The 27,218-nt window shown below is 43.0% G+C and overlaps 1 protein-coding gene across 1 annotated transcript; it reads right to left on the bottom strand.

Annotated features, from left to right (window-relative positions):
- Window positions 1–591: 591 nt before the first annotated feature.
- Window positions 592–27,218, bottom strand: LOC105462682. Its single transcript, XM_011709480.1, has 13 exons — window positions 25,952–27,218; window positions 21,258–21,392; window positions 12,388–12,682; window positions 11,555–11,653; window positions 7,243–7,425; window positions 6,135–6,263; window positions 5,798–6,005; window positions 5,122–5,343; window positions 4,526–4,850; window positions 4,147–4,394; window positions 3,780–3,956; window positions 3,488–3,676; window positions 592–3,225 (listed from the first exon to the last, which is right to left on the bottom strand). The coding sequence occupies exons 1-13, from the start codon at window positions 27,128–27,130 to the stop codon at window positions 2,931–2,933; spliced, it is 3,684 nt and encodes a 1,227-aa protein (XP_011707782.1). The 5' UTR covers window positions 27,131–27,218; the 3' UTR covers window positions 592–2,930.

Below are 27,218 nucleotides of genomic sequence, written 5' to 3'. Positions count from 1 at the left end.
CACGTAATTATCGCGCGAATTTAAAAAGGATACATCAAGCTAGATCGTTCGCAATTTAGGATAAAAATTATTACGCGCACAATCGACGTCTATCAAAAATATTAAAAAGCCAATTTGCACAGTCTCGAGACGGTCGTGTTAAGAGTCGCGTCGATCTCTTCTCGGCGAGCGACTTCTCGACCTGACCTGACTGGACTCGGCACAATCGATCGACACTACGAATCCCGTGGGATTCATCAGGATCGCGGGATCGCACGTGTGTGTGCCTGTTTGACGCGCTCGCCCGAACCTCCCCGAGGAGCGGATCGACTCGCAATCGACGAGGAGGCTCGCGGAGAGACGCGCGATTGATACCTACAACACGACACTTTATCATGTTCATATAATATATATGTATGTGTATACATAATATATATGTATGCATATGTACGCACGTATATATTATAAATAATCAATTAAAGGTTTGCTTTGAAAGTAAGTAAAAATATATATAGATATATACTCGAATATATATATATTTTTTTCGTTTTCCTCTCTTTTCTCTCTTTCATATCTGCACCATATATATATATATATATATATATACATATGTATATACCACACATCCTTTTTCATAAATTTGCTTGGTGTAATGTCTGAAATCTAATGTATAAAAAAAGTTCTCTCTCTCTTTTTCTCTCACCGAGGAAATTTTGTCGCGATCCGCTACGGAACGCGATCGAGAAAGGACGACGGAGATATCCGGTCCACCTTCGCAATTAAACCCGAAAATTTAGGCCACGAGAGGCGAGCGGATCCATTCTTTAATGACTTGAGGAAACTTGAAATACAGTCAGACGTGTTACAAGTGTGATATTTTAATAATTCCAAGGAACAGTCCTTTATAAATTTCTCATCGAGGAAAAGTGGACCCGCCGAGTTCTCGCGACCAGGTTTCACGGTTACTATAAAATCGTATAAAGACGCCTCGCGGTTTTTTACGTAAATTTCGCTGGACTACATTCTAATATCACTATCATAATTCAACGTATCGCAAAAAAAAAGAAGACGCCAGCGCCGTTCATACGAATCGCATCACGCGTCCTTCATTGGAGTCGCGAACGGCGTTCGTATGAGAAGCGATCGGGAATTTCGAGCAACGAGAAAGCGATCATATTTCGAAAAAGACAACGTTTAACCCTTAAAAGCCTAAAATAAACGATATTAAAACATGGTACGCAATGAGGTTTACGCAAACCTCTTACAACGTGTGTGAATTGATATCAATTGATATTGATATCAAATGCAAGTTTTGTAGGAAGATAATGAAATGCGTTACGTTAATAAAAAGTATTAGACAATGATACCACGTGATTCGGATTAATGTATTGCACGAAAAATTATGTCATTTACGGTCACCTTACGAGATATATTAACGTAATAAACTCAGTTTGCAGTAGCATAGGCATTCGATCGGTGAACTTGTGTGACTTATTGAGCTATAATCATAGTAATTCGAAAAAGATATTAATATACTATATCTTTATAAATAACTTTTGTAATATTTCAGCTGACTCTTCTAAAAATAGCACGATTTAAACTACATGGATATATACTATGTAGCTAAACAACAACAAATTACTAACTCAAAGTTAGTTTCAAATTAAATGACTGCCCGATACGAGCTATTTAGCGTCTGATGGAAGATTCAGGCTGTTAAGGGTTAGACGATTATATGTACGACTACCCTGATTACCTGAACAATGGAATCTACGCGAACGAAGCGGACCTCGCTATCCCGGTCGCTGTCGATACGACGGCGTGTCTTTTACAGTGTCGATGTTTCCGAGCGGATCAATTCTGCGCGATTACAAGATGAAAAACGCCTTCTGTTCCTTCGAGGAACAGAATCTCGGTGGCGGCGGAAACGTACCGCCACCCATCCTGCCGTAGTGTCGACGCAGACCTTCGACCCTCCGCGTCGTGTGAACCCTGAAGGAGAGCCGTTGACATCCGTCATTGGTAATTGTTGGTCCTGTTAGTCGAGAGGTTCCCAAACATCCTTAATCGCTCGAAACTGATATTTTCTTTGCGTTTCATCCTTGTATAATGTGGATACAAAAACGTGGATACGAGATGTCCAATTATCATTAATCATGCATGTAGAGAATACAAGTCAAAATTCTCAAATCTTTTCCCACGCTTATTCATTCTGGTCACATTTACAAAGTAAAGATGATTTAGAAGATTCAAGATCAAAAAAATTCTAGAGCTTTACGCCTTCAAATTATCTTTACATATCTGAAAAAAATAGTTGACATTTATTTAGATATTTATAATAACCGAAAATATATGTATAAAAAATGGTTCAATTTCTTTTAGACTTATCTTTCAGGATTTTAATTCATCTGTTTCTCACACTTGCATTCTTCGCGTCTTCTCAGGGTGTCACGACGCACCGTTTGGGAACCTCTGCCTTAGTCGAAGCGATCATTATCGTATCGCGATAACGCGTGTATATCTAAATTCTATCGCTAGTATCTCTTACGATTACTATCGTTACGGCTATTATACACTTCGTCGAAGTGCTCCGTGCTTTCGGAGATCTTGCGACCTACCTATCGCTCGATGATGATTAAGCAACCGACACTAGATTGCGTGCTTTCACGATATTAATTCGCGTGAGATTTGTTTTCTCTCACTGTGAAACATACGCATTATAATTATTGTACGCGATTTTAGGAAACGTTCCGAACGAAGGAGCGTTCTGTTTCGCGGCGGAAACGTGTTCGTACTCATCAAGGAAGGCCCGCAGTGACGCAGGTCGATCTGCCGATCGCGTCGACGAGTTGATGCTTGTTAAACAGCAGAACTCACGTGTGGGTGTGCGCGCGTGCGTGAACGTACTCGGACTCGAGCGGATCTTGATCGCGACGCTCGGCAGGCCAATATTATGTGTGCGGCAAGACGAGCTGATTCTCGTGGGGCGGCCGCACAAACGACGACTGATTCTGAATGTGGATCTGCAGCTGCTTCTGGTCGGCCTGGAGTTTCGAGAGCTCCGTGGACGTGGCGAATGCGGGATAGGCCAGAGTGGTGGTCAGGCACTCGTTATGCTCCTCCAGGGAGTTCTGGGCATAGTGCAGCACTAGGTGTTTCAGGGTCTCGTGAATGTTGTACGGCTCGGCGAAACCGTAGCCGCGCTCGGTGGCGTATATTATGCAATGCTGTACCGTGCCACTGCACCTGTAACATCACGATTCTCGAATAACACATGGCACCGTGAAACTCTCAGCCGACGAAATACGCTATCTTTAAAATTGGATTATCTAAATTCTCGACCAAAACCTCGAAAAAAAAAAGGTTAACATCTGTTTTAAACAATTCGCGTCTTACTTCTATTATTATCCATGTTACAATCTCGCGAGGTAATCTGTAATCGTCTGTTCTAATTTATTCTTGCTTTAAACTACCCTTTCACTTATATAGGAAAATAGAAAATACTTACACTATGGAGAGCGCGTATTGGCCCGTTCTCGATCGGCGAACAAGGAAGGTGCCGTCAGGCTGGCCCTTTAGAATATGATCGGCATCGGTACGAGAACCCGTCAAGAACATCCACTTCTTCTCGTTGGAATGGACTTCGAGGTCCAACCCCTCCTTGTTCTGCTTTATTCCTCCATTCTTCTTCAACCATCTGCAACGTTTGACACAAATCGAACGAAATTAGATTGGTTTTTCCGATGTAAGGATAAAAAGAAATTTTTAACTTGCAGATCGAATAAAAAGCGAATACGTACGAAGAATGGCGGTCCTTTTGCCGCACAAGCAATCCAATCTCCGCCTTTAGCTTATACATTTCTCTCTCAAGGGTCCTGTAGTAGGCGACTTGTTGCTTCAGACTTTCATCTAGCTGTTCTTTGCTATCTTCTAAGGCATTCAGTCTTCGCTTCAGCAGTTCCGAATTGTCTGTCAAACTGTAATTATCAAATATAATAGCATGATCAATGATTTTTTTATTTCATTATTTCCTGTATGAGATTCACGAATGTCAATGCAATCATAATGAAATAGTGAAACGGAAAATTTCAAGTTTATCTTTACATTTTTCATAAAAATTTAAAAATATAAATATCTTTTAGATAATACTAGTAACAGGGAACTCACGTAGAAATCTCGTGGGGCTGGGCTTCCTTCTGGAATCTCTCTTGCAACTTCATCTGTTCTTCAAACATCTTGATAGCCTCCGTGAATGCTTCCAATGCCTGCCGTTTCAACTGGACTTCATAGGCCGTTTTGCTGTACAAATCCGAACAATTTTGATACTGCCGGATTACATCGTTTATTTCCTTGTCTAACTCGACAAACTTCTGCATGACTTTTGCCATGTCGGTTGTATTTGCGATCTCGTCATCCTGTTTTTTTTTTTAAACAAGAAAAGAATATAAATTTAAGACGATATATAAAGATAAACAAGATAGAATAAAGTTGAAGAATGAACACAATACAATCGTTTCTCGTGAAGCGAAAAATTCGAGGAGGATACCTGTTGAAATCGCGACACCGGATAGAGCAGCTTAATATCCAGCACCGAGTTATACTGTGCGAGCGAGCAGTTCCTATAGTAATCGACCAACTCGATAACCGAGTGGAAATTATAGGGATCCGAGAATCCATATTTTCCGTTTCGATAGCTGATCTTGATGAGTTTGTTGGTCCCGCCTTTACGCAGCGTCAGAGTATACTCGCCGCTCTTAGAAGACGCATCGCGCACCAGAAAGGTGCCGTCCGGCGAGTCGATCATCATCTCGTTCACCTCCTCCCTCGTGATGTCACCCCAATACCATTCGGCTTCTTGTAGCGTGCGCGGCCTAGAATTTTTCCGGCAATAATTACGACTAGTCGTAATTTATACCATACAATTAATAATTGTCATAAAGATAATGATTATCTTAGAAATTAATCGCGGAAGAGGAAAAACAGAGAGAATTAAAATTGAATGTAGTTAAAGTTAAGTTGAAAGAAAGATCGGAGTTAAAAGAGTCCAGAAGAGTCTAGTTTCAATGTAGAATTAGAACTAGAAACAAATTTGTAACTTAGATTAAGATTTGGATTGAAATCAGAATCAGATTTGAAGATCACCTGTGCGGCTGTTGGTCCTTGCCAGTATCCGCACCAGGTGCTGTTCTGTCTACAGCTTCGTCTTCCGGGAATGGGTCCAAAATCGGAAACTGCGGTCTCGAAACTTTACGCGGCGGCAATTGCGGAGGGCTGGCAAACTCCGGTAGCCTCTCGTTCCAATCGCCGTGCAGTAGCAGCAATTCCATTATGCGTATGTGTGCCTCAATGTTGTGAATAACTTGGCTGTAAAATTGCGCAGTGCAAAGTGCTAAATTCTTCGTAATCAAAGCATTACGAGGTGTTCTGTTGGACAAGCGTAATCTTATCTATTAGTAGTAATATAGTCGTAAAACCAGTTAACTTTTTTTTATCGCAATGACAGTATCATATACTTATGTAATGATATTAAACCCTGGAATCTACATCAGTGCTTTTTGCAGGAGAAAACTAAGTAACCCAATGCTAGCAAATTAGAAAGTCACATTCTTTTAATTTAACATAATTTAGCCTGCGAGTCGAGATGGAAAGCAAACTATTTACTAGCGTCGACGAATACACCGGTGCTTTATTAGGGATCTACTAGCGCACTGTCACTATAATGTGTCGCCAGTAAAAAAAAAAAAAGAAAAAGGGATCGTGTGAACCACGCTCAACTCTGTTGTCTCCCCGCGATCGAAAGAATCCACGTGGCACTCACATGATTCGCTCCCAGGGCGGCCTGAGAATTATATGGCAGAGCACTTGCACGAGAATGGTCGGTGGTTCCGTGTAGCCCCTTCCGTGCTGCAACTGGCAGATGCGACAGAAGTGCGCCATCAAATGGTGCAATGTGCTACGATGTTGCTCCGGTAGCTCCGCTACTAACTGATTGAGGCGCGTCGCGCACTGCTCGTCGCCTCTCATACCTGCGAGAACCGTAAACAGATTCGGACGCTTGCAATCGAACGACGGATTATGATAATGAAAAAAATGATAACCGTGATAACCGGTTTTAAAAAAATATTTAATTATGAAATATGTGTGTGTATACTCACTCGACGCATCCAGAAACCTGTCGTACCATTGCACCGGGATCACTGGGTCCGGCAATTCACGCAGAAACTTTTTCAGGATACTGGCAATACATTGGGGAGAGTATGAACTTAAATCCACGTTGCAGACATCTGAAAATATTACGTTATGTTGCTCTACGTCCGGCTCTATTCGTCACTCAAAAAGTTATTGATATTTCTAACTTAAAATCATTATATCAATATAATTACTTATATTGATATGATAACTCTATATCAATAATTAATTATTGTACACGTAATTTTGAGTAATTTTGAGCGAAACATTACAAAAGCTTTTAATGTCTAATTATAAAAATCGTTCATTTTAATTAATATCTATTTTAAGTTATCTCTAATCCTATATATATTTAAATTTCTATTTATTTATGAACTCCAATGTTTTCATCTCATTGAATTTTGCAAAATTTGATCTTTTTAGAGGAACTGTGAAAAAAAGTATATTTAAATGTATATATTTTAAAATGATCGTAAGCAAATATACATTAAATCGATAAATTCTCAGTTCGTTGAACGCAGCTTTTCAATGTTAGGCGGACAATTTGACATTTTAAGCGCAGCGGTTAAATCTGCACGACATAACGCACGATATAATACAGACAGCAGCAGTCTCTGTCTTTCTCAGAAAATGTGGGAGTTTTCTTAACATCACTCTGAAAACAACTGATTCACGCGCCGTGCAACGTCGCGAGAAACTTTAAAAAAGAAGTTTCGAAGATGTACATGTATAAATGTTAGGGTTTATCGCCGAACGCGGGACACGCGGGACCGGACCTTTGTCTCTCAAAGCCCGACAGGAGCTCGCGAATCCCGCCCCGCGCTCGTTCGTTGTCCCTGAAATCTCTGATCTGTCGCGCGAAATATAAGCGCGCTTTTCTGGCGCCCTCCCTCTCAGGAGGGGCAAGGCGGCAAGAGGGAGAGGGCCCTCCACAATGCAGCATGCATCTGGTGGCGCGCCTCGACATTTTTGCAACCCGCGAGCCGAACTTCGTGGCACGACCGCCGGCTATTTATAGCACGCGCGATCGCGCGATCCGACCTGCCGGCGCGGCGCGCGGCCCGTTCTTCTTACCTTCGTTCAGCTTCTGTCGCAGCTCGAGGACCTGCTCATTGGAGTTGCTGTGGTAGACTTTGTAGAGGTCCAGCGTCGTGTCGGCGAACGCCTGCTCCTCGAGGGCGCGGGTACATCGCTCCACCAGGATCGGCGCCGCACGGTTGGCGGTGTCGAATTGCGAGCACAGCGCGAGGCCGAACACTGCAAAGCGCGGACAAAACATTCGTGGCGATTCCGTGAATTCTTTGCACGCGCGCCCGCACGGCCACGGCGGAGAGAATTTTGAAACGCGAGACGTACCTTAGGCGTGCTCTTTCTCTGCGCCGCGCCTAAGGTACGTCTCGCGTTTCAAAATTCTCTGCTACGCCGCCTGAGGTATCGTCTCTCTTTCCAAGCGAGAATTTATAAAAGCTGAAACCTGCGTCTCTAAACGCAACATTGTAACGTGCGACCAATAACGCGACTAAAGGAGGCAACGAGCATTCTTTCATGTATCGTATTTTTTCTTTCTTATTTATTCTTCGTCTCTTTCGTTTTTTAGCGTCAGAATCGTGGCACGTCGTGCGCGAGACGCGATCGATCGCGGGATGAAGCAAGGCACAGCGCTTCTCTTTATCCGACGAAGAGGCGTCGCGAGACGGCCGCGAAATTCGGCGAGGACAAAGCGTCGACGACGACGACGACGACGAAATTGCGTAACGCCCGCGGTCACCGCTCGAGGAATGCTCGAGCAGGAGGAATTCCTTGGCGGTTCCCCGCGGATTTTCGCGCCCAAGCGGACAAGCCGCTCCTCGCTGTTTTATCGCCTACGGCCGCCCGCGCCTCTTTCTTCAATCGTCCCGTCTCTCTCTTCTTTTTTTTTCCCCCCCTCGTTTTATTACGGCTGACGAACCTTTGACTTTATTTTCGCGCGAGGATATACGGCGCGATCATATTTTCAGACTGCACGATCCCGTTTTCTCTCTTCGCTTTCTCGGTCTCCCGCGAGTGCCCGCGCGTACAACGCCACTTGTACAATCAAAGACGCGTGCATTATGACAAGAGAGAGAGAGAGAGAGAGAGAGAGAGAGAGAGAGAGAGAGGACGAGCGAACAGAACATTGTGTAGGAGGGGGAAGAGGAGGAGGAAAGAAATTTATTTTTACGACCGCGACGGCGACGTCTTGTTTCTTCATGACCGTATCTTCTTCTTTCTCTCTCGGAGAAGGACGAGTGATCGAGAGGGGAGGAGAGCGAGAGAAGAACAAAAAATCAGAATTAAAACACGATCTATACGAGAACGTAGGCACGCACATGAATTTTATGCGCGGATTCAAGGCGGAGAGAGACCAGTCGGGCTATTCGATATTCGTCACGAATTCGAATGTTGCTCGGCGATGCGCGTAACAGCGAGAGAATCCCGCTGCGAATCGCGGACTCGGATAAATCAACGGCGCGAGTAAATACACGAGGCGCGCGAAGCTCTCTCGGATTTTGGACGCGGATTTCGCAGCTTCCGGAGCACGCGGATTTTACACGAGGTATCGATTTTGAATCCTGAATCCCCGCCGAGAGACCGTAGCGATTTCGAATTTCGATAACCTTAAATCGGGGCAAGTCCAGAGGAAGATCACGGAGATCACGCGTGATTCATTCCGCGGAGCGTTGAATTAGCGCGATATATAAGTATACACGTAACCAGAGGCCGAGCGCTATACGAGAACGCGCCGTAGCGAGGTACCGAGGCGAATGCAATTAGAGAGCCTCGAGCCGATCGCCGCGTCATTTTCAATCAACTTTTCAGACGCGGAGGCAGGTGCAATTTGTTGTGCGGGACCGTCAATGTCGAAGTCGCAACCGCGAGTGCGCGCGTGCGGTACCGCACGTGACTTGAATTTTTGTTCGGGCAGAGAGAAGCCGTAATTGCCGTCGTTGCACCTCTACGCGCGCGGCGTGCGGACCGGGTCGCGCGCTGACGACTCGCCCGCAAGCGCACGCCCGCGCTCGCGCGTGTAAGCGATTAAACGCCACCAATTACTACAAATCAACCGGAGCCGACGCGACAATCGTTCGCGCGAACGGGACCGGCCGTGACGCGCGCGTGCGCGCGGAAACCGCGCCGATGCAAACGATTTTTTTTTCCTCGGTAAAACGCGGAATTAGATTGCCCGCGATCCCTCAGGAAGAAAGAGGGGGCGGGAAGGGGTCACGGTTTCTGAGGTCGTTAAAACGGGAGTTCATTAGATCCGACCTCCCCCGGCGGCGGATTTCCGGATGAAGTGGATAACGAAATCAAGGCGTAATTAAACGTCCTGCATACTCCGGGGCGGCCTCCGAAACTGCCTCACTCTCTCTCCCTCTCTCTCCCCAATGGTTCTCCACCGCGGAGAAATGAAGTCCAGTCCATTAATATCGTCAAATTAGATCAATTCTCTTATTCGTTATTCGTCGCAGCCGCGAATTGGTCGCGTCGCGGACAAACGACGTTATCAACGGGACGATAATTCCGAGCGATCGATGCACCGTCGCGCGGTGTGTACAAACGCAATTGGCGACGGGGGAACGGTTAGAATAAATGAATGAGGGATTGGGGGCAGCGGGGCGACGGGGTGACATGGCCCTGAAGGCTGGCGCCGCGCTCGCGGTTTTGCTATGCACAAATATTCGATTCCGTCATTCGCGCTGCGGCGTGTGCAGCGTTAATTAAATGCATCGCTGGAGGCGCGCGTTGACGGCACGAGCGTTGTGCCTTGCCTGCGTTGTCTCTGCCGATTATCGTCGTCTGGGGTATTCGCGCCGTTTAACCAACTCGCCGTCAAAGGCACACATCGCACCTCCAGCTGGCGACCGGCGTGACTTAAGAAAATTCCCGTCGCTCTAAGAGATCGGTTTATCGGCATGAGAATGAACAATAACTAATGATTAACTTAAAAAAATATATGCAATATAGACAAAGCATCTTGAAAGCCAATTCACGCGAAATGTCGATCGTAAATGTATCAAATAATATCTCAGGGTGGGTACTCAAATTTTGTAAAAGAATTCCCTGAAAATTCCCGGATTTTCTAGGATTTTTATTCAAAATTCCAGGTAAGATTATAGAATTTCTCAATACAGCTTTAAAATAAATTAGGCACTAAGAGTTCTAATAACGTATAGAACTTGGTGCGTGAAACAATTTAATCTTCTCATATGTACAATAGTTACGTCTCCATACAAAATTTTTCGAACGTAACAAAAGATTTAGTATGGAAATGTAACTACATATGTGAAGATTAAATTGTTTCACGCATACCAAATTCTGCGTTATTAGACTCCTAATGCCTGATTTATTATTTCCAGATTATCGTTTTTTAGATTGAAGAGTCTTTATATAGTATATGTCAATTTTAAAATAAATTAACTTTCAATATCAGAAACCTTCGATATGGGGCCACGTTTACTTTCTCGGGGAAATTTTTTGAATTTTATTTTTAAATTTAATTTTGCATAAAATTAAATTTAAAAATAAAATTCAAAAAATTTCCCTGAGTACCAGTAAAATTCCATGAGAATCCATGATTTTCAAGGGTAAAAATGAAATTCCCTGAGAATTCCCGATTTTCTCGGTTTTTCCCGGTAATACCCACCCTGTACCTATCTATATCACAAAATGTAAAATAGTAGAAAAGATAAAATTTTCTTTCTTTTTAAATTTCGTCTTTTTTCCCCCGAAGACTATTCCGTTTCTTTCTAGAAACAAATATACTTCAGCATCTTGTATATATGGAAATGCGAATGTTTTGACAGAGTTGCGGAAGTACGATAACAAAGATCGAACTGGAAATAAATTGAATCCGCTGAAATGTTGTAGACCACCGTTTTCCCGTAACGTCACACCGTAGACAGTTTTTGCAAAGTGGAGAGAACGCGTTGCCGAGCGAGTATACGGCAAAACCCGTGTTGAAACCCGCATGCTCGGTTAAGGATCATTAAATGCCAGCAAGTGAGGCGACTCCCACGCGACCACGGCGCGGGATTTCAATGGAAGAAAGCCGTCAGCCGTGAGGTGCAAGCCTCCGTAAAGTGATCCAGGTTATCATAAACGAGGTGCGAGCGACCGGCCAAGCGAGGCGCCAGGACGGGCGTCCTTGCCGTCAACTTCGTAACTCACACGAGCTGGTTACGATGCTAGCGATCGTGTTTCTGACGCAACATTTCCCCTCGCCTTTGGAAGACAACTAAATTTTTCAGCGTCTTTCCGTGTTCTGTCCATTAGAGACACGGATGAAGGATTAATGTCCCGTGTGCCTCGCTGTAAAACTCGCAACTGCGACGGCACGCGGCGTTGCAATCCGAACGACGTGACTTACCTGAAGTAAACCTGCTGATACGATTGTCCGAGTCGACCGATATGCAATTGGAAGGTAAACCCGTCGCTGAACACGTCCTGTGTGCGACCAGCCCGCAATCTGTGCAACGCAGAAAATTCGCGAGATCAACAACGTGAAAAACGCGCATACTTCCCCCTTTTTTTCAATTCACTTGTTCTGGTTTCAGAATTTTATTCAACGCGATTGTCACGCAAGAGTAAACACGAATGTAGAAATATTTGACGATGATAAATTTGACAACTCTCTTATAAAATTTTTAGAAACTATGTAACTTTTTTTTTTCAAAGATACACATGTTATAAATTCATTAAGAATAAACTATTAACTCTTCGCACATACGATTGGGTTTTACGTCTCCTTAGTACACACGATCGTGTGTCGACTGTAATTATTTATAACATTTATATACATTTTTTTTAATACACAATCTTACAAATAGTTTATAAAGAAGTTAAAATATATGTAAAAATCACTTAATAATTTTTGTATACTTGTAAAAATAATGAAACTTTTACTCAGACATGAACGATCAATCGTACATGTAGTAAAGGCTTGAAAAATCATCGTGTGTACTAAATATAAAAGTTAATTTGAAGAATTAAAGATACGACAATGTAACTAATTTGTTATAATTCTCCCGAAAGCGCGCAAGAATCCGGCGAACGCAAAAGATTAAAGTGCGCGAAGTGATTCAAGATCGAGCTCTTTCGCGCGTCTCATCCATGTAAAGTTCAGTTTATTCAAAAAAGGCACCCGAATGGATTAGGACTTAAGAAAGGTCGCGAGACGTCGATAAAAGGGCGGAAACGTACCTTGGCAGAGGAAGCCTTGATGTAAGAGACCCCTGAGGTATTTATGGCATTTGCCGCACTTCTCCAACACGCTGAAGCTGTGCGGCACGAGATTGTGTGCGTTATTGGCCAGGCTGTTGCCCGAATAGTTGACTCCGAGGGAGCAGGCCGATTCGACGGCGACGCCGGGTGCCGGCGCCGCCGTCGCGCTGAGCGCCGAGCCCATCGTCTCCATCGCCACCGGGGGCGCTTTGCAGAGTTCCTCGATGCACACCAAAATTTTCCTCTGATGGATGTCATCTTTTATACCCATATTCTGCAACATGAAATCACGATGTCTTGCATGCGTTCGAATGCAGAGAAAAACATGGATTCGGTTCTTTCAAAACACGTTACTGTGCGAATTTAATCGTCTCGCCATGACGATAGAACTTCAAATAAAAGAAACTAATATAGTTGCAAGGAGAAATGAAACGCTAGTCTAATCAAAGAACGATATTCTGCTTCATATGTTTATATGTATAACTTTACACATGATTTAAATAAATAAATATATTATCATGAATTGATAACTGAGATATTAAAATATGTTTAATGACTCAACGATAATAATGTCTCTTTTTCCCTAACGCAAATTTTCAATGAATCATTATAGTGATTTTTCATAACAAACGCTAATTAACTCTAATAATAAAAATATTATATAATATAAAAATGTAAAATAAAAAATATTCCAAAATCTGTTCCATTATAGGGAAAAAAAATTCTTTATTTCTTATAATATTTAAGTCTTATTAAAAAATAATACTTAAAATTAGAACGTGCATTCTTGCTAAATTGAAATTTCAAATGAATTTAGATGGCTTAGTTTTCAAGGTCGATGCAATTAATTGAAAAATAATCATTATATATATAACACTGAAATACAATGTATATCTGTTCAGTATAACATAACGTTATACTTAAACATAATATATTGCATACAATAAAAATTCTATGCAAACTATGAAATTATAAATTTTCGATTTGAATACTTGAAGACCACAACCTCAGGCATTCGTGTAACTTTTCATCGATTTAATGTCACTCGCGCTGCGGAAGATGGCGGGGTCCTTCGGGATCAATTCTACAGAATCACGGACCGAATCGACGACTCTTCCGCCGCACTGCCGGCGAAAACGTGCGCGTATGGCGGTTGTAAATCTGCAAGGGTGTAGCGCGAGCCAAGATTGCGACGGCGCGACTATAAAGAGCGAGCACATAACGCTTGACAAAGTCAAGCGTGGAGACAGTTACAAGGTGACTAATGAGGGAAAATAATACGCTTGTCGTAAATAACCCGGGCGCTAACGAGAGTTCAACGCTTCGGAGATAGCGGACCGATTAAGATCCACTGGCCCACTTTTTCGCCGACGGAAATTGTCCACTAGACATTCACAAACGGAATAATTTTGCAGGTCCTTCGTTAAAACGCTTCGGCCGCTGCGATATCGCGCTATCATCGCACCATTTTATAAAAATTAAATAAACCGTAATGTCACGACTTATTTTTTCGATGTAACGGTTTAAAACATTTATTCTCGTCAACTATTTCTCTTTAACGAATGATTCGTAAAACTGTCAGTACAGGCGCAGCAATATATATAATTCATTTGTATAACGAATAACAACAGGTAACTTTAGATTTTCGATCGAGGGAGCTCCAATTTTTTTAACTTCAAAGTGCTGTTTCATCCGTTGGTTATAAAAATTCAATCGCGCGCGCCGCAAAGTATACATTTTGCATTTTATTTCGTAATTATATTATTACGTACGCCGCACGCTTTTTACGCCAGTCTTTTAAGCTAGTATTCAGTATTGGTATATGACCTGTTCAACAAATTTACTGCAAGTTTCAGGCTTTCCGAGTCCCGGCCCCGCGGAGATCGCTCGCGATCGTTCGCGTTATAAATTACAGCGTGCCGCCTCCCTTTTTCGCGGACGAAGCCGCGGAAAATACTCCCTTAGAGTAGGCGATATCGCAAAAAGAGCGAAAAGGGGAGAGATAATTCGCGGGTACCGCGGCGGTAAATCAGTCAAGGGGGACGTTGAGGAGTCGGGAGCACCGCGCTCGTAAAAGGGGTGAACACACGCCGAACGGGCGATCGTAATTTATACGCGTCGTTACGACCCTCTCGCTCGCTCTCTTTCTCCGCGCTCTCTTTCTCTCTCTCTCTCCCAGCAGGCATCTCGTTTTCCCTAGAGCACGGCCAAGGCAACAGGTGTCGGGTGTGCACCGCTGCACAATACCTGCAGCACCGGCGTGGCGCGGCGCGGCGCTCGCCGAGGAGGTATAATGCACCCCGCGGTTCGCGAATTTGCGATGCGAGAGAGTCGCATTCGCGTAATGGAGAGACCTTCGGGGAGAGCCCAAAAGGCTTTTGTCATCCGTTACAGTCGCTCCGGCCGCGAATCCGTAATCTCTGTTGCGAAATACGTCATACAGCGTGTTAATGGCTCGGATCGGTGTCTTTGATTGTCCGGGAATGCCACTTGTGGAATGCCGACGGTAGCTGATCAACGTGTTATCTCTACGTATTTTCGATAATAAGGAAAGAGAAAAATGAGACCGAAACAGTTTCGTCAATGAAGAATTGAACGACTTTAGAATGCCGGCAAATATTACCACACAGACAAAGTATAGTTGGCACAAATTTTAATACCCCTTTTAAAAAAAAATACGATAAAAATGTATGTAGGTATGTATACGATATTGCTCTATAATTACGTCTATCATTAAATGTCCCCTGCCAGAATCGATTTCAAAACGATTAATTAAAAAAAAAGAGACCAAATTATAGTTGAAACAAATATGATAATTATAGAACAGCTTGTGGAAACTGTAATTAAAATTAGAATTGAAACGTAACTTCTATACGAAGCGAAACGTATTGAAATTCCGTGTTTCTACGTTCTCAGTCAGCGTTCTAGCTCGCGGTGGAACGTGCAAATGTGTTAAGAACTCGTCAAATGTGTTAACAAGCCGCTCGATTATAGAGGCGAGAGTAAAAATGTCCGCAACCTTCGTGCGATGCAGAATCATATACGTCAGTGAATTGCATATTTGCTACTGGGCGCGCTTGATGAGATAATCGTCGTGCGATTAGTCGCGGCATTAATCGCGTTATCTTAATCGACCCACATCGACCCACACCGATCCAACATATCGATGCACAAGAGTTCCAGGAAGTCCCCTCTATTAATATTGTCCCGCTGAATCACTTGACCGCAGCTTTCTTTCCGCGCTCGCGGCGCAATTTAAATTCCCCCGCGTTTTGCGCTACATTTACAAGCGTTCCACAAGCTTTAACCCGAGTCGCATTGTTTTTAACACCTCATCGACGCGTCTGACTGAGGAAATTGCGTCTTCCATCTCCTATAATTTAACGATTCGGTCTTGGAATCTAACATCTCGTTTAAGAAACGTACAAATTAAAAAGACATTAGAAAGTGGGAAGCACATACACTCTTTAGTAAATTCCTACGAAAGCGTGAGGCGTTAACGTAAAATTTAAATCAAAGGAATAACCTTCAAAGATGATCCAAAATTAAGAGTCAAAATGTCTAGTTATCATTAAATTAATATACAATACATTTTTATTGTACACACTTTCACCTTGTGTTGGCTTAAATTGGCAATTTTTCCTTTGCTTTATTTCGTTTGAACCTAATATACCTTCCAATTATTAAAATTTAAACGTTACGTTGCGAACTATCTGTATGACGCAAATTTCAACACAGTCGTCCCTTTGATAAAAGATGGTACTCCTCTTCAAAGAGACAAAGAGGGAGTTGTGTAAAAGGGAGATTTCAAGAGAAAAGTTGAACGGGAGACGGAAAATGAACGCGAACGCGATCTCATTTTGCGTAAATTGTCTCGGTATCGCAAGAAAAATAAATCCAGCTCTGCGGAGAGCACTTCCGGCAGCTGGCTTCTTTTTCAAATTATTCGGCCGTGTGCGCGGGCGCGCGCGCATTCTCGCGCGATGGCGCGCTATTTCGGCCGGCGCCACGGCGCGCAGTGGGCCAAACGCTATTATTAGCGGCGACAAGCCGGCAAAAGTAAAGTGATCGATATATTACGCGGCCGTGCGAGAACGCGGCGATAAAATTTGACGCGCTCGTTATTTTATTCCAAGTGCCAAGAAACGCTCGGGCAGAGAATTCGCCGTTTCGCGACGACGGGGAGAGAATTTGCCCGAGAAGTGCGCCCGCGCGGGATACGCGAGCGCAAACTTTGCATCCCCCGTTTATTTCTCGCGCAAACAAAAACGTCAAGGGGTACTATAAGAAGCAGATTTTATTTTAGAAAGGTCCGCTGTAAGTCACTTCAATAAAATAATTCCTGGTAACGGGAGTCCCTTAACTGATGTGTCGGACGTGAAATAAAACCGCGAATTAAAAAGAAATCCCTCGGAAGAGCGGTGGCGAATGCTTCTGTGAGAACGCCTCTGAAACCTTTCGCGAAAAAAAAATTAAGGGAGATACGTTCTTTTATTGTCTCGCCGCGCGTTCGCAGCGGGAAAATCTGGCCGAAGGACAAGCTGAGTGGGAGAGAGAGAGAGAGAGAGAGAGACTCAAACGATTTCTCGCAAAAGAACATTCAGTGTCGATTTACGAGTCAATTAGTATGATAATACGCGATTTACGCTCGGAGTAACCTTGGCGAGACGGCGCACTTTTGCCCTGTGAGAAATGCGCGCCGAGACTAAATTCACGAGAGGAGTCCCTATTTGAGGAAGATCGATAATCGGAAACCACGGGACGATCTACCGAAAAATTCTCCAACGTACGTAATTCCCATGGAGGTGTATAAAAGTTAGCAGCGACTTCATTTCCAAATCGCAACGAACGTATATCTCGGAGCGAGAGTTTCAAACTGGCACTTCAAGATCCTAAGCGTAACAATCGATCGACGCAAACAAACCCCGGATGCGACATTAGTTTCTCGACCCAGTAACGTTTCCGCATCAATCGGTAAACGATTCGGTCTAATTAACGCATCCTAATTTAGTCTTAATCTGCGCCCGGATTTTCGAGCGTGATTCCATTTGCGGATTTTTGCAATTCAAACCGCTTTTATTATATGCTCGCGCGAGCGAATGGTCGCAATTACCGACTTGCGCCGCGGCTGCCGCCGCCGCCGTGGAAAACGCGGGCGTAATTACAGTTCGAAGAAACGCCCGTTTTCCCACGGCGAACATCGATGCGAGAACTTCGGGCCAATACCGGCCAACCGGTGTGATTCGATTGTCCGTCTCGACCCGTTACTCCGCGCGCGGGCCTCTCGCATAATTATGATAATGCGGCGCGTGGTAACGCGCGGGGAAAACGCATGCACGATGCGATCATTACAGCGGCGTAGCTACCGCGCGCGGCGGGAATATAAGAGAGGAGTTTAGCTCGCTATTACACCGACCCGCTGCGCCTCTCTTTCCTCATACATTTAAAAAATGTCGGAAGGCACGCCGAAAGATGAAATTATTACGCTCCACAGTCCACTAAACACTCTTGATATTGAATCAAATATTTTTTAATTGTACCGGCAACACGCTCGTATTGTCGACACGAGTACTTATTTTGAGAGAACTAATTCGGTGTTGACTGAAACGTATAATGTAGAGGTAGGAAGACAATATGACATTAATATTCAAGACTTGCATAAAAATGCAATAATCTCGGCTACGCTACTGAATCATTATGAACAAATTCTCTGATACAAAAGATCGCGTCGCGCAACGTCGGAAAAAGCGCCTTTGCATTGTGCTCCATAGAAATGCAAACGTTTCGCAGAGTTTATACTTATATCTCGGCTATATGTGTGTGGGCATTTCCAGTGCGGCAAGCATTTATTTAGCATTTTAATTATGCACGGCGCGGTAATTAAGAGATTGAAAAAAAAAATAAAACGAAACTTAATCAGCAGATATAAAAAAAATTTATATCGGCAGATATAGAATATCATAAAAACAACTTCATCTTATAATAAAGTTCAAAAAGTTAAAAAGTTCATCTTATAATGAAGTTGTTTTTGTGATATATTTCGTAAAAGAATTTATTTACTTTATGTTGCACGCTGGCGATATTAAAAGGCTACACTTTCACGACTGCAACATTTATCTAATATTTTTTCAGCGCGTTATCAATCATAAAATGTACGTTTCATATATCTTATCTTTTATGGTTAAAAATATTTCTTAATTCTTTGTAATCAATATTTCTTTACAAATAAATTATGATTATTAAGTAAATATAATAATTCACATTGTTTTGTGTAAACATTTTCAAGATTTAACAAAGGATTTCTTTCAAATTGTTTTTTATGTTGTTAAATTTTCCGTTACGATATGCAGAATAATAATGGCGGAGACGCGATAATAAATATATCGTTACTTATGTCGAAAACGCGGGGAGTTATAAATAATAAATTATCGGCGATACTTCGTGCGCGCGGCACGCGCGGTAAATTACATATTTCGCATTTTTCGTGCATTATGCGGTAATTCTACCACAATGTTTTGCACTGATAACGATGCAGATCGAGCGTCGCGCGATTGCGTCGGAAATAGGATAGGCGCGTGGTAATAGAATCGTGACAGATGTACAAAAATCGTATCATAGCCAACCTTGCCCGTCTTAAATAAAGACCTCTCTCAAATCTTAACAAGTTAATAAAAAGCACGATAAGAGTATCCCACAAGGGAATGACGCGCAGCAAAAGTGTGATCTCATTAAATCCAAGCTGCCTTCTGCCCTCCTCCCGCCGTACGTAATGTATCGATTTTGCGTGTTAGACTTTGCAATAAGATGTGTAAGCGCTGCTGAAGATAAGTCCGGTCGGCAGGGAGTTTTCTTCGCGCGGCGAGACGAGAAGAAGAAAATCGGCCGAACCCGAAAGCATCCGAAAGCTCCGGGTCACCCGCGATCGACGATAAAGAAAAATCGACGCAGAACGGGTGCAAGAGAGAAAGAGATATATATACATATCGAGAGGGAGGGGGGAGGGGGATTCGATAAAGACTCGACTGTGGCGCACCAGCAGACGCTACAGGGCAATTACAAGGTCAACGGGCCAAGGAAAACGTCGTCCAGATACTCTCAGCTCGAGGTCATCGTCTCTGCCGAGCACTAGTGCGAAGAATTTTCGATCGCACGATTCCGCCTTCGTTCTCGATGCGACCCGAAACGAGCGAAGACCAAGGACTCTCTGATGATTCAGCAAAAAAAAAAGAAAAAAGAAGACATCAAAAGATTTTACCACTTGCAATAAAAGATTTCGTTTCCACTCCTTTTTTTATTTCAGAACTTGAAGTTGTGTGTTAACGGCAGATTTTCGTATAAAGATTCATATGAGATTCGTATGGAGCTGTGTTCCGACACTTTTGTAGATACCCGAAAGATGTAAAAGTCGAAAGGAAAAAAATATTAACGAATTTTATCCTATCTTTAGACAGCTCGACTTATTTAATTTCGGAAATGTGACAATCTACACCGAAATAAAAATAAAATGTGTTTCAAGACAACTTCTCCTCCTTTCGAAAATAAAAATAAAAATACATATGTACAACTGCAGAATAAATAGCAGAAAATTTATCGGTCATCAGGCAGGTATTCACGGTCAAATATACCACGTGTGAGTTTGAGCTTGCATGCCAGCAATATATATTGAATTTAAACTTGAAGAATTTGAATATATGCGCATTCTAAAAGTAGGAATATAGCTCAGAGCAAATTGCTGACGATTGTTTGTCACAGAATTAAATTTCAATCAAGTGGGACACGAAAATGCAAGAAACTTAATTTGCATTTTTTTTTGCACGATTCTACCGCGTGATTCTGCGCTTCACGATCGTTGGTGCTCATCGCAAAAATCGAATCTGAGCACCCCACTCAGATCGCTTGATTCACCGGCGAACAGTTTCTCCGAACAGAAATCTCTCCGTTCGATAATAAGGTAAATAAACAGTCGGTTCACGCAGTCTCTTTGCGCAGTAGCTCGGTGCATTAATTCCTACTGCTAATTAGTTCCAATAAGCATCTAACAGAGTCGCATTTCTCTAAACCGTGGCCGATTAATGGAAAAGGATTAATTAACCGATCAAGAAGAAAATGGCTGGCTATATCATTAGCAAAACCGCCGGTGCTTTCAGAGTCGTCGGTAAATTCGTGAAAAATTCCATAATTAAGTAATTAACTGCCAACGGATAAAATCGCGTACAAATGAGAACAGTGCATTATCACTCATTAAATCGATAACTGTTTCGAGATTAATAGAGAGATTAATGTAGAGTAGGAATCGGTTTAATCTCATCATTGCAATTCGCGGAATATGGATAAAAGGTAGGGGAAAAAAAACATCTGCGGCGTAACCTTCGCAGTTTTTTGCGAGTTACTTTAATTGGTAATTTTCAATCGTAATTTATATTTAACTACTTTATGGGTATATCGTATTTTTAATGAATATTCTACATCGTTACGTCGCTACCAAATCGGTGCATTGAACTTGTAAAAAAAAAAGCGAAGTTAAGTAGAGTACGTTATAATAACGTCCACGACATGCCCTACTCCATTTAAGTGTCTGCTATTCATTATAATCGTTCATTATAATCTGCTTGTTATTATCAGAATTACTGTGTTACAGTAAAAGCAGACTAAAGAATCTGATTTATTAATAAAATAAAATTTATCCTGATTATAATAATTCAATACAGATACAGCAGTCACACATACACGAATGTCCCACATTCGAAGTTCGAGACGGCTCCTCAGTCCGCCGAACGACATTGGTCACCTTAATCCCGAGATGTACGGACGACCGGTATGCTAATAACTAATTAAAATGATCCGCTTACCATGAGCTTTTCCCGATCCAGATGAAGTAGATCGCTGCCTTTGATGTCCTTCGATTTGAAGACGTCCGCATAGCGGTATAGATTTAGCGCTGACATCCATTCGACTACATTCAGCGACGTCCATTCACTGACAGGCTGCGAACAGAGAAACGAGACGTAGATCGTAGGTGGGCATCGATGGCACGAGAATCAGCGGCGACTAATCGAGCCAAGTCCACTTGCGCACGAGGAAGCACGCGCACGCACACACGCGTGCAACGCACTTCGAGAGATACGTATTTACACGGCCATGCTACTGGCCATAATCCCGGTTAGAATAATCCCGTGTGAATGATTTAAAAAAAGATTGAATTAAAACAAAGTAGAGCTGTTCTAGGCAAATGAGGCAATCATGGCGTAATAATCTTCTAAAATTGTTTTCATAATTATACGTTCACTATATTCCATACACGATATATATCTCACTTGGGAAGCTAATGGCAGAATTTTGCACAAACACGGAGTCGATTTTCAGGAAGTCATCATTTCTCGCGACCTTCCGATTTTGAAGTATTGAGTATATTTGCAGCTACACTTAATGTTCGAAATTGATACCTCAGATTGACAATCGAAAGTTATATTAAATACCCTGTATGTGTTTATATCCCATTAGAAGTAATTATAAAATGGTCAAATGTATGACTGTCAGATGTATTAGATTATTAGAATCTATGACAATGAATATATAAAATATGATCTGCGAGTATCATCAACAGTGAACCGTGTAAAATCCACTTTAACGCGCATGATTAATCGATTCTTTGCAAGCGGAAGCGTATAATGAGCCAGGTTGTCCCGTTTGCCAGCCAGAATACACGCGCTTATTATCCACGAGATTTTCAAATGAAAACGCGCGGCGGTTTCCGACTTCGTCAACGATCTGTTGGGAATTTTTGTGTTTAGTACGACAGTGACATTAATTTCTTTCTAAACCGTACCTCCAGAGCCGCTTTACAGAACGATTCACACAGCAAATTGGGATAATCGCTTCTTGTTAATCGGTTGAACTGGAAGAGTGAAAGTCAGAATACTAATGTAGATCTCTTCAGATATACGTCTAATTCCAGTTATCTAGTTTTATCCCTCCTCAAGCAAATAAGAAGCGATTCGTTAAATTTAACCGAGTACTTTGTTCGAGTTACTATTTCGGATATTATCAATATTGTATTTTCTATTAATTGACGGGTCTGACGTATTTTCGACGAATAATCTAGCGCTTCAAATGACTATACTTTTACAACATGATATCTCATGAAATTGCAAATCACGTCATTAGCAACATATATTGTTATGATTAAGATAAGCCATCGATTCAATTAAGATGTTTCTCGCGTTATTTCGAGGAATTCTAACGAGTTCCACAGTAGTTTTCGTAATTATCTCCATAATAAATATGTCAATTTCTCTTTAAGAAAAGTTCCATTAAATCACTTAGATTTGTTCTCATGTATACATACATTCCACATGGTTATGGCTCGATTATGATGTACAAGCTATCTCTATTATGGCGAGCCGCATAGAAACACCTAATCGTATTTTTCCGCATCGTTATACGATTAGTTACCGGGAAGCTAACTAGCTACAATTACAAGATAACATTGCAGTCTATTTTGGAAATTTTCCAAATGATCGTCAAAAACTATCTCTATAAACGTCATACGTTAAAACATTTATTTACTTAATAGACGAAATATAATAATTAGAATGAAAAAATAGGTAACTCTACATCAGTCCATTAACGCAAAATTCCCTATCAATTTTAATTGAATGGGAGATTCAAATATCATCAGTGATTTAATTATCGACGAGTAGCTAAGCTCTCGACGGTAACAAAAGCAGTACGCTATACCATCATACAATTATAACAATATTTCCATTGTATCAATATTTCCATATTAATCTTCTATGATTGATAATTATGACTCTCAGTAAACGATTATTTAATGCACATGTGCGTAACATCTACACGTATTTCATCGTTACGTAAATTAAAAAAAAAAAGCAACAAAAAGGAAGATACGTACGTCTAGCTAGAATTTTTTTTTTTTTTTTTTTTTTTTGCGGACGACTATATTCTCTCTCTCTAGACAAGTGCTGTTATCCGATGCCGATCGCCGAGGAGGATTACGTAAAAACCACGCGCGCGCGCGCGAGCGCGAGAAGCGTCTCCGGATTTTCTCGATCCCGAAGATAAGGCGCGTCGTCGAGCGTTTAACGCACCACGCGACCGGCCACGGGTCCGATTAGATAAATCGGAGGCGCGATCGGAGGCGCGGCGGGACGCGAGGGGAATGAGGCGAGGAGGTGACGCGAAAGAGAAGAGACATCTCCGTGTGCCGCGTCGGCCAACTGCTATCGGGTAGCCGAGAGGTCCGATAAAGCGAGAGCGTAAAAAGTACGGAAAAAAGAAAACGTAACCTCTCGCCGTAACCCCGAAGTCCGCGATATGACGACAGCCGCGAGATAAGCCCTCTTCGCTTGTCGTCCTCGAATAATCCGCGCCAGCCGGCCGCGTGTTACATCCGCGCTCGCGCGTCCGTCCGCCCGTCCGATCGACGCGCTCGATTAATCTCCGTCGAGAGATCGTTTCTTCCTCACCGTTGTGCACGCTACATCCCACCGGCACCGCGCGAGAATTAAATCGCCAACGTCGCGAATTTTTGCGACTCGACCCGCTAATCTAGGATGCTCGCCACGGGGAACTTACTTCGCGGAAGTCATCATCTCTGCAACGGAAATCCTGCCGCGATATGGCGAGCAGTGACGTTTATAAAATGCCTTTTCTTCAAAGAGGTTTTGCAGCGATCGAGATGCCGTGCGCCGATCTGTGAGATCACGCGTGGGACCGAAAACGCTGCGATCGCAACAAATCTACATTCCGACGATAAGGATGAACGATAAAAATTATTTTTACGGTTAACTCGTTAAATTTGATTGAGGGGGATAAAATTCGAGACTTACGCGAATATTGACTTTCTTATAACACCGTCCGTTGTAATGACTCTTATGCGGCAATTAGACATAAATACACTAGATTTACTCCACTTAATCTGTTCAGTCATCTGTGAATCATGGCTTACCGCTGCGAATGCCTATCTCAGTTTTCTTAAATTGTGATAGTTAAAAGATGTAAAACGCGATTTATCGCTTCCCGCGTTTAGATGATTTAATTTCAGTACGACTTTCACCTTTTTTTCATCGATAAAATAAAAAGATGCAATTATTTACGTAACATAGTTTATGTGAAAAAAAAACCTATTAAATTTACGTTATTTCTAATTTTCTTCAATGTGTATTCTTGCAAGAAATCGATATTGGGACAGCAAGTTTTCCATAAATTATCATCTTTCAAATACGTTCAGGAAATCAATAATTTTAAATTTTATTATTTTGCTCTCGCATTCTGTTATTGAGAAACGCGCAGTTGTAACTCGAATATTTCGGTTTCGTTATGTTATCAGATTCTACAAAAAGAAAAGAGACGACATTTATATTCCTTACCCATTTTTTTTCTATCACAATTTCATAGCAGACGCTGTCGAATTTAGGTCGTTACACTATCGAATTTCAAGCAGGTCTCACCCTGATAACGACACGTCATTCGTGCGTTTATGCAAAATTCACGATTATAATAGATATAAGATTCACATCCCTATAAGATGGATTTCGTCGTCGATAAGTATATGGAAATCTTATACTTGCATAAATGTAAATTAGATACTCAAAATAGGAACAGTTCACTTCTTATATCGAGATGATGACGAGACTGTTACTTCAGCCTGACATTCGTCAGATTATTTAGACTATTAATTACTTGAAAAAAATTTACCGAAAAATGGCAAGAATTTGTATAAAACTGATGTAAAACTAATATAAAAATGCTCATAATTTCGTTTAGGTAAAAATAGTTACAAAAACTAAATATACAAACACATTTATGAGAAAAAAGATAAGAAAAACGGAAGAAGATAAAATCTCGTGTTGCAATGAAAAAATTGTATTTTGCGCGTGACCGATTTTATGTGCGGAATGGCACGTCAAGATTTTCTGCATTTTATAATGCGTCAATCACTGTGAAACATAATTAAAGATAAATCCTTATCACCAGAAATATTACTTTCCGAGCTTGATATTTCCGCACACTACGTGTGGTGTCTCGATGCAGATGAAAAACTCTGTTTCGACGTCCGGATTTTCATTGTTTAAGTGCTATGTACTTTGCCTTGAATGTCGCGCGAGAATTCTGCGCGTTTTTGTTTCACCGAACTGCGATAATGCATGCGCGAGAGATAATTTTGCCGGTCTAAAAGCGTCATAGAATGCCTGTGTACGAAAGGTATGAGTTGCAAAACAAATCGATCTATGTTGTAAAATATTAGCTGTACTAATAAAAACAAAGAGATATATCGACAACGCCAACTAGATTTTTTCGCGTTAAGAATCTCCACAAATTATTTGAACAAATATTTTTCAAAACGTGACAACTGCTGACATCGCAGTGTGTCCTAACGAGATTCGTTTTACCGTCCGGCAGAGAGAGACTATTTCAGAGAAAAATGACGAAAAATACCGAAAGACGGTAAGCGTAACCCAAGTATAATTAATTCGAACGGTACGCCGTCTGTAATGTAACAAGGAAGCACTGACTTACTGACCTTGTCCTTGTCGTGAACCTGGCCCGGTAGCGCGTGACCCTTGGTAGTCCATTGGCACAGGTGCTGGCCGCTGTAGTCCGAGCACACGATGTGGAAGCACGCGTGGCACTCTGCAGGACATAGAGAACCGCACATGCAGCAGCATAGACTACTATTATCATCGCGCACCGTTCGTCTCGTTGCCAACCCCTCGTGGGTGGCTGAGCCCCTGCCGCCCTTCGCGCGACCGATCGAGTTCGCGTCGACGCCCTCCGCCACAGCAGGCTGCTGCAGCTGCAGCTGCTGCTGCTGCTGTTGCGCGCTACACCAACACATGTATCGATGGAAGGACACCGGTCTCGCGCACACCGGCCTCGCGAAGCCGAGCTCGCTCTCGACACCGTCCACCGTCGACGCCGCGGGCGTCGTCGCGTCGTCGCGCGTCGACGTCGCCGTACGCGATTGCAGCTGCAACTGCTGCAAGGATTGCTCCTCGAGTTGTGCGGCCGCAGCCACAGCCGCCGCCGCCACCGCTACTGCCGCCGCCGTTCCCTCCCGATGCTGCCTCGTCGCTTGGTTATTATTACCGGTGGTGTACCACCTTGGCGACACGTACGTCGCCGTCGATCTGGACGTCGTCCGCGCGACATCGTACAGCTGACCGACGACGTGGTCGCCGCCGTTACCGTACGTCGCGAGGATCGACGGCGTGGTTGCCGATCCGATAGCGAGACTCTGCATCTGCCGTTGCAGTTGCATACTCGCGGAACCATTCAGCGACGACGACGATGACGATGATGACGAGGTGGTGGACGACGGCGCTGCGGCGCCGTTGGCAGCCGCCGTCGTTGCCGTCGTGGAGGCCTTACGCAGCATATAGTTGTCGGAATCGACGGCTAATAATCGCGACATCACTGTAGACTTAGCCTTGCTGTCGTCGCCCGTTCCGGGACTTATCTTCGGTGAACCTTTCGGCTCGAGCCGGGAGGATATCGTGATTTGCTTGTCCAACTCATCTGTGCAGGGGCCGACGATCGTCGCCGTGTTCGTGCTCGTCGTCGTTGTCGTCGTCGTCGTCGTTGTCACCGCCGCCGTCGGCATCGACCCGGGAGAGAACAACTCCTGGATCATCGCCTGGTGGTGCACTTGCGTCGCGGCAGCCGTGGCGGCCGCAACGGATGCGCTCGTCGCACGCTTCATCGTCGCCGTGACCGATCATCAAGCAAGTGCACGTGATAAGACAGCTATATCTTCCTCGCCGACGCCGATGTTCTTGTGACTGACGCGT

The sequence above is a fragment of the Wasmannia auropunctata genome, unplaced genomic scaffold (genome assembly GCF_000956235.1).
Source record: "Wasmannia auropunctata unplaced genomic scaffold, wasmannia.A_1.0 LD336095.1, whole genome shotgun sequence".
In the NCBI taxonomy this organism is placed as follows: Eukaryota; Metazoa; Arthropoda; class Insecta; order Hymenoptera; family Formicidae; genus Wasmannia; species Wasmannia auropunctata.
This window is presented reverse-complemented; position numbering and strand designations above follow the sequence as displayed.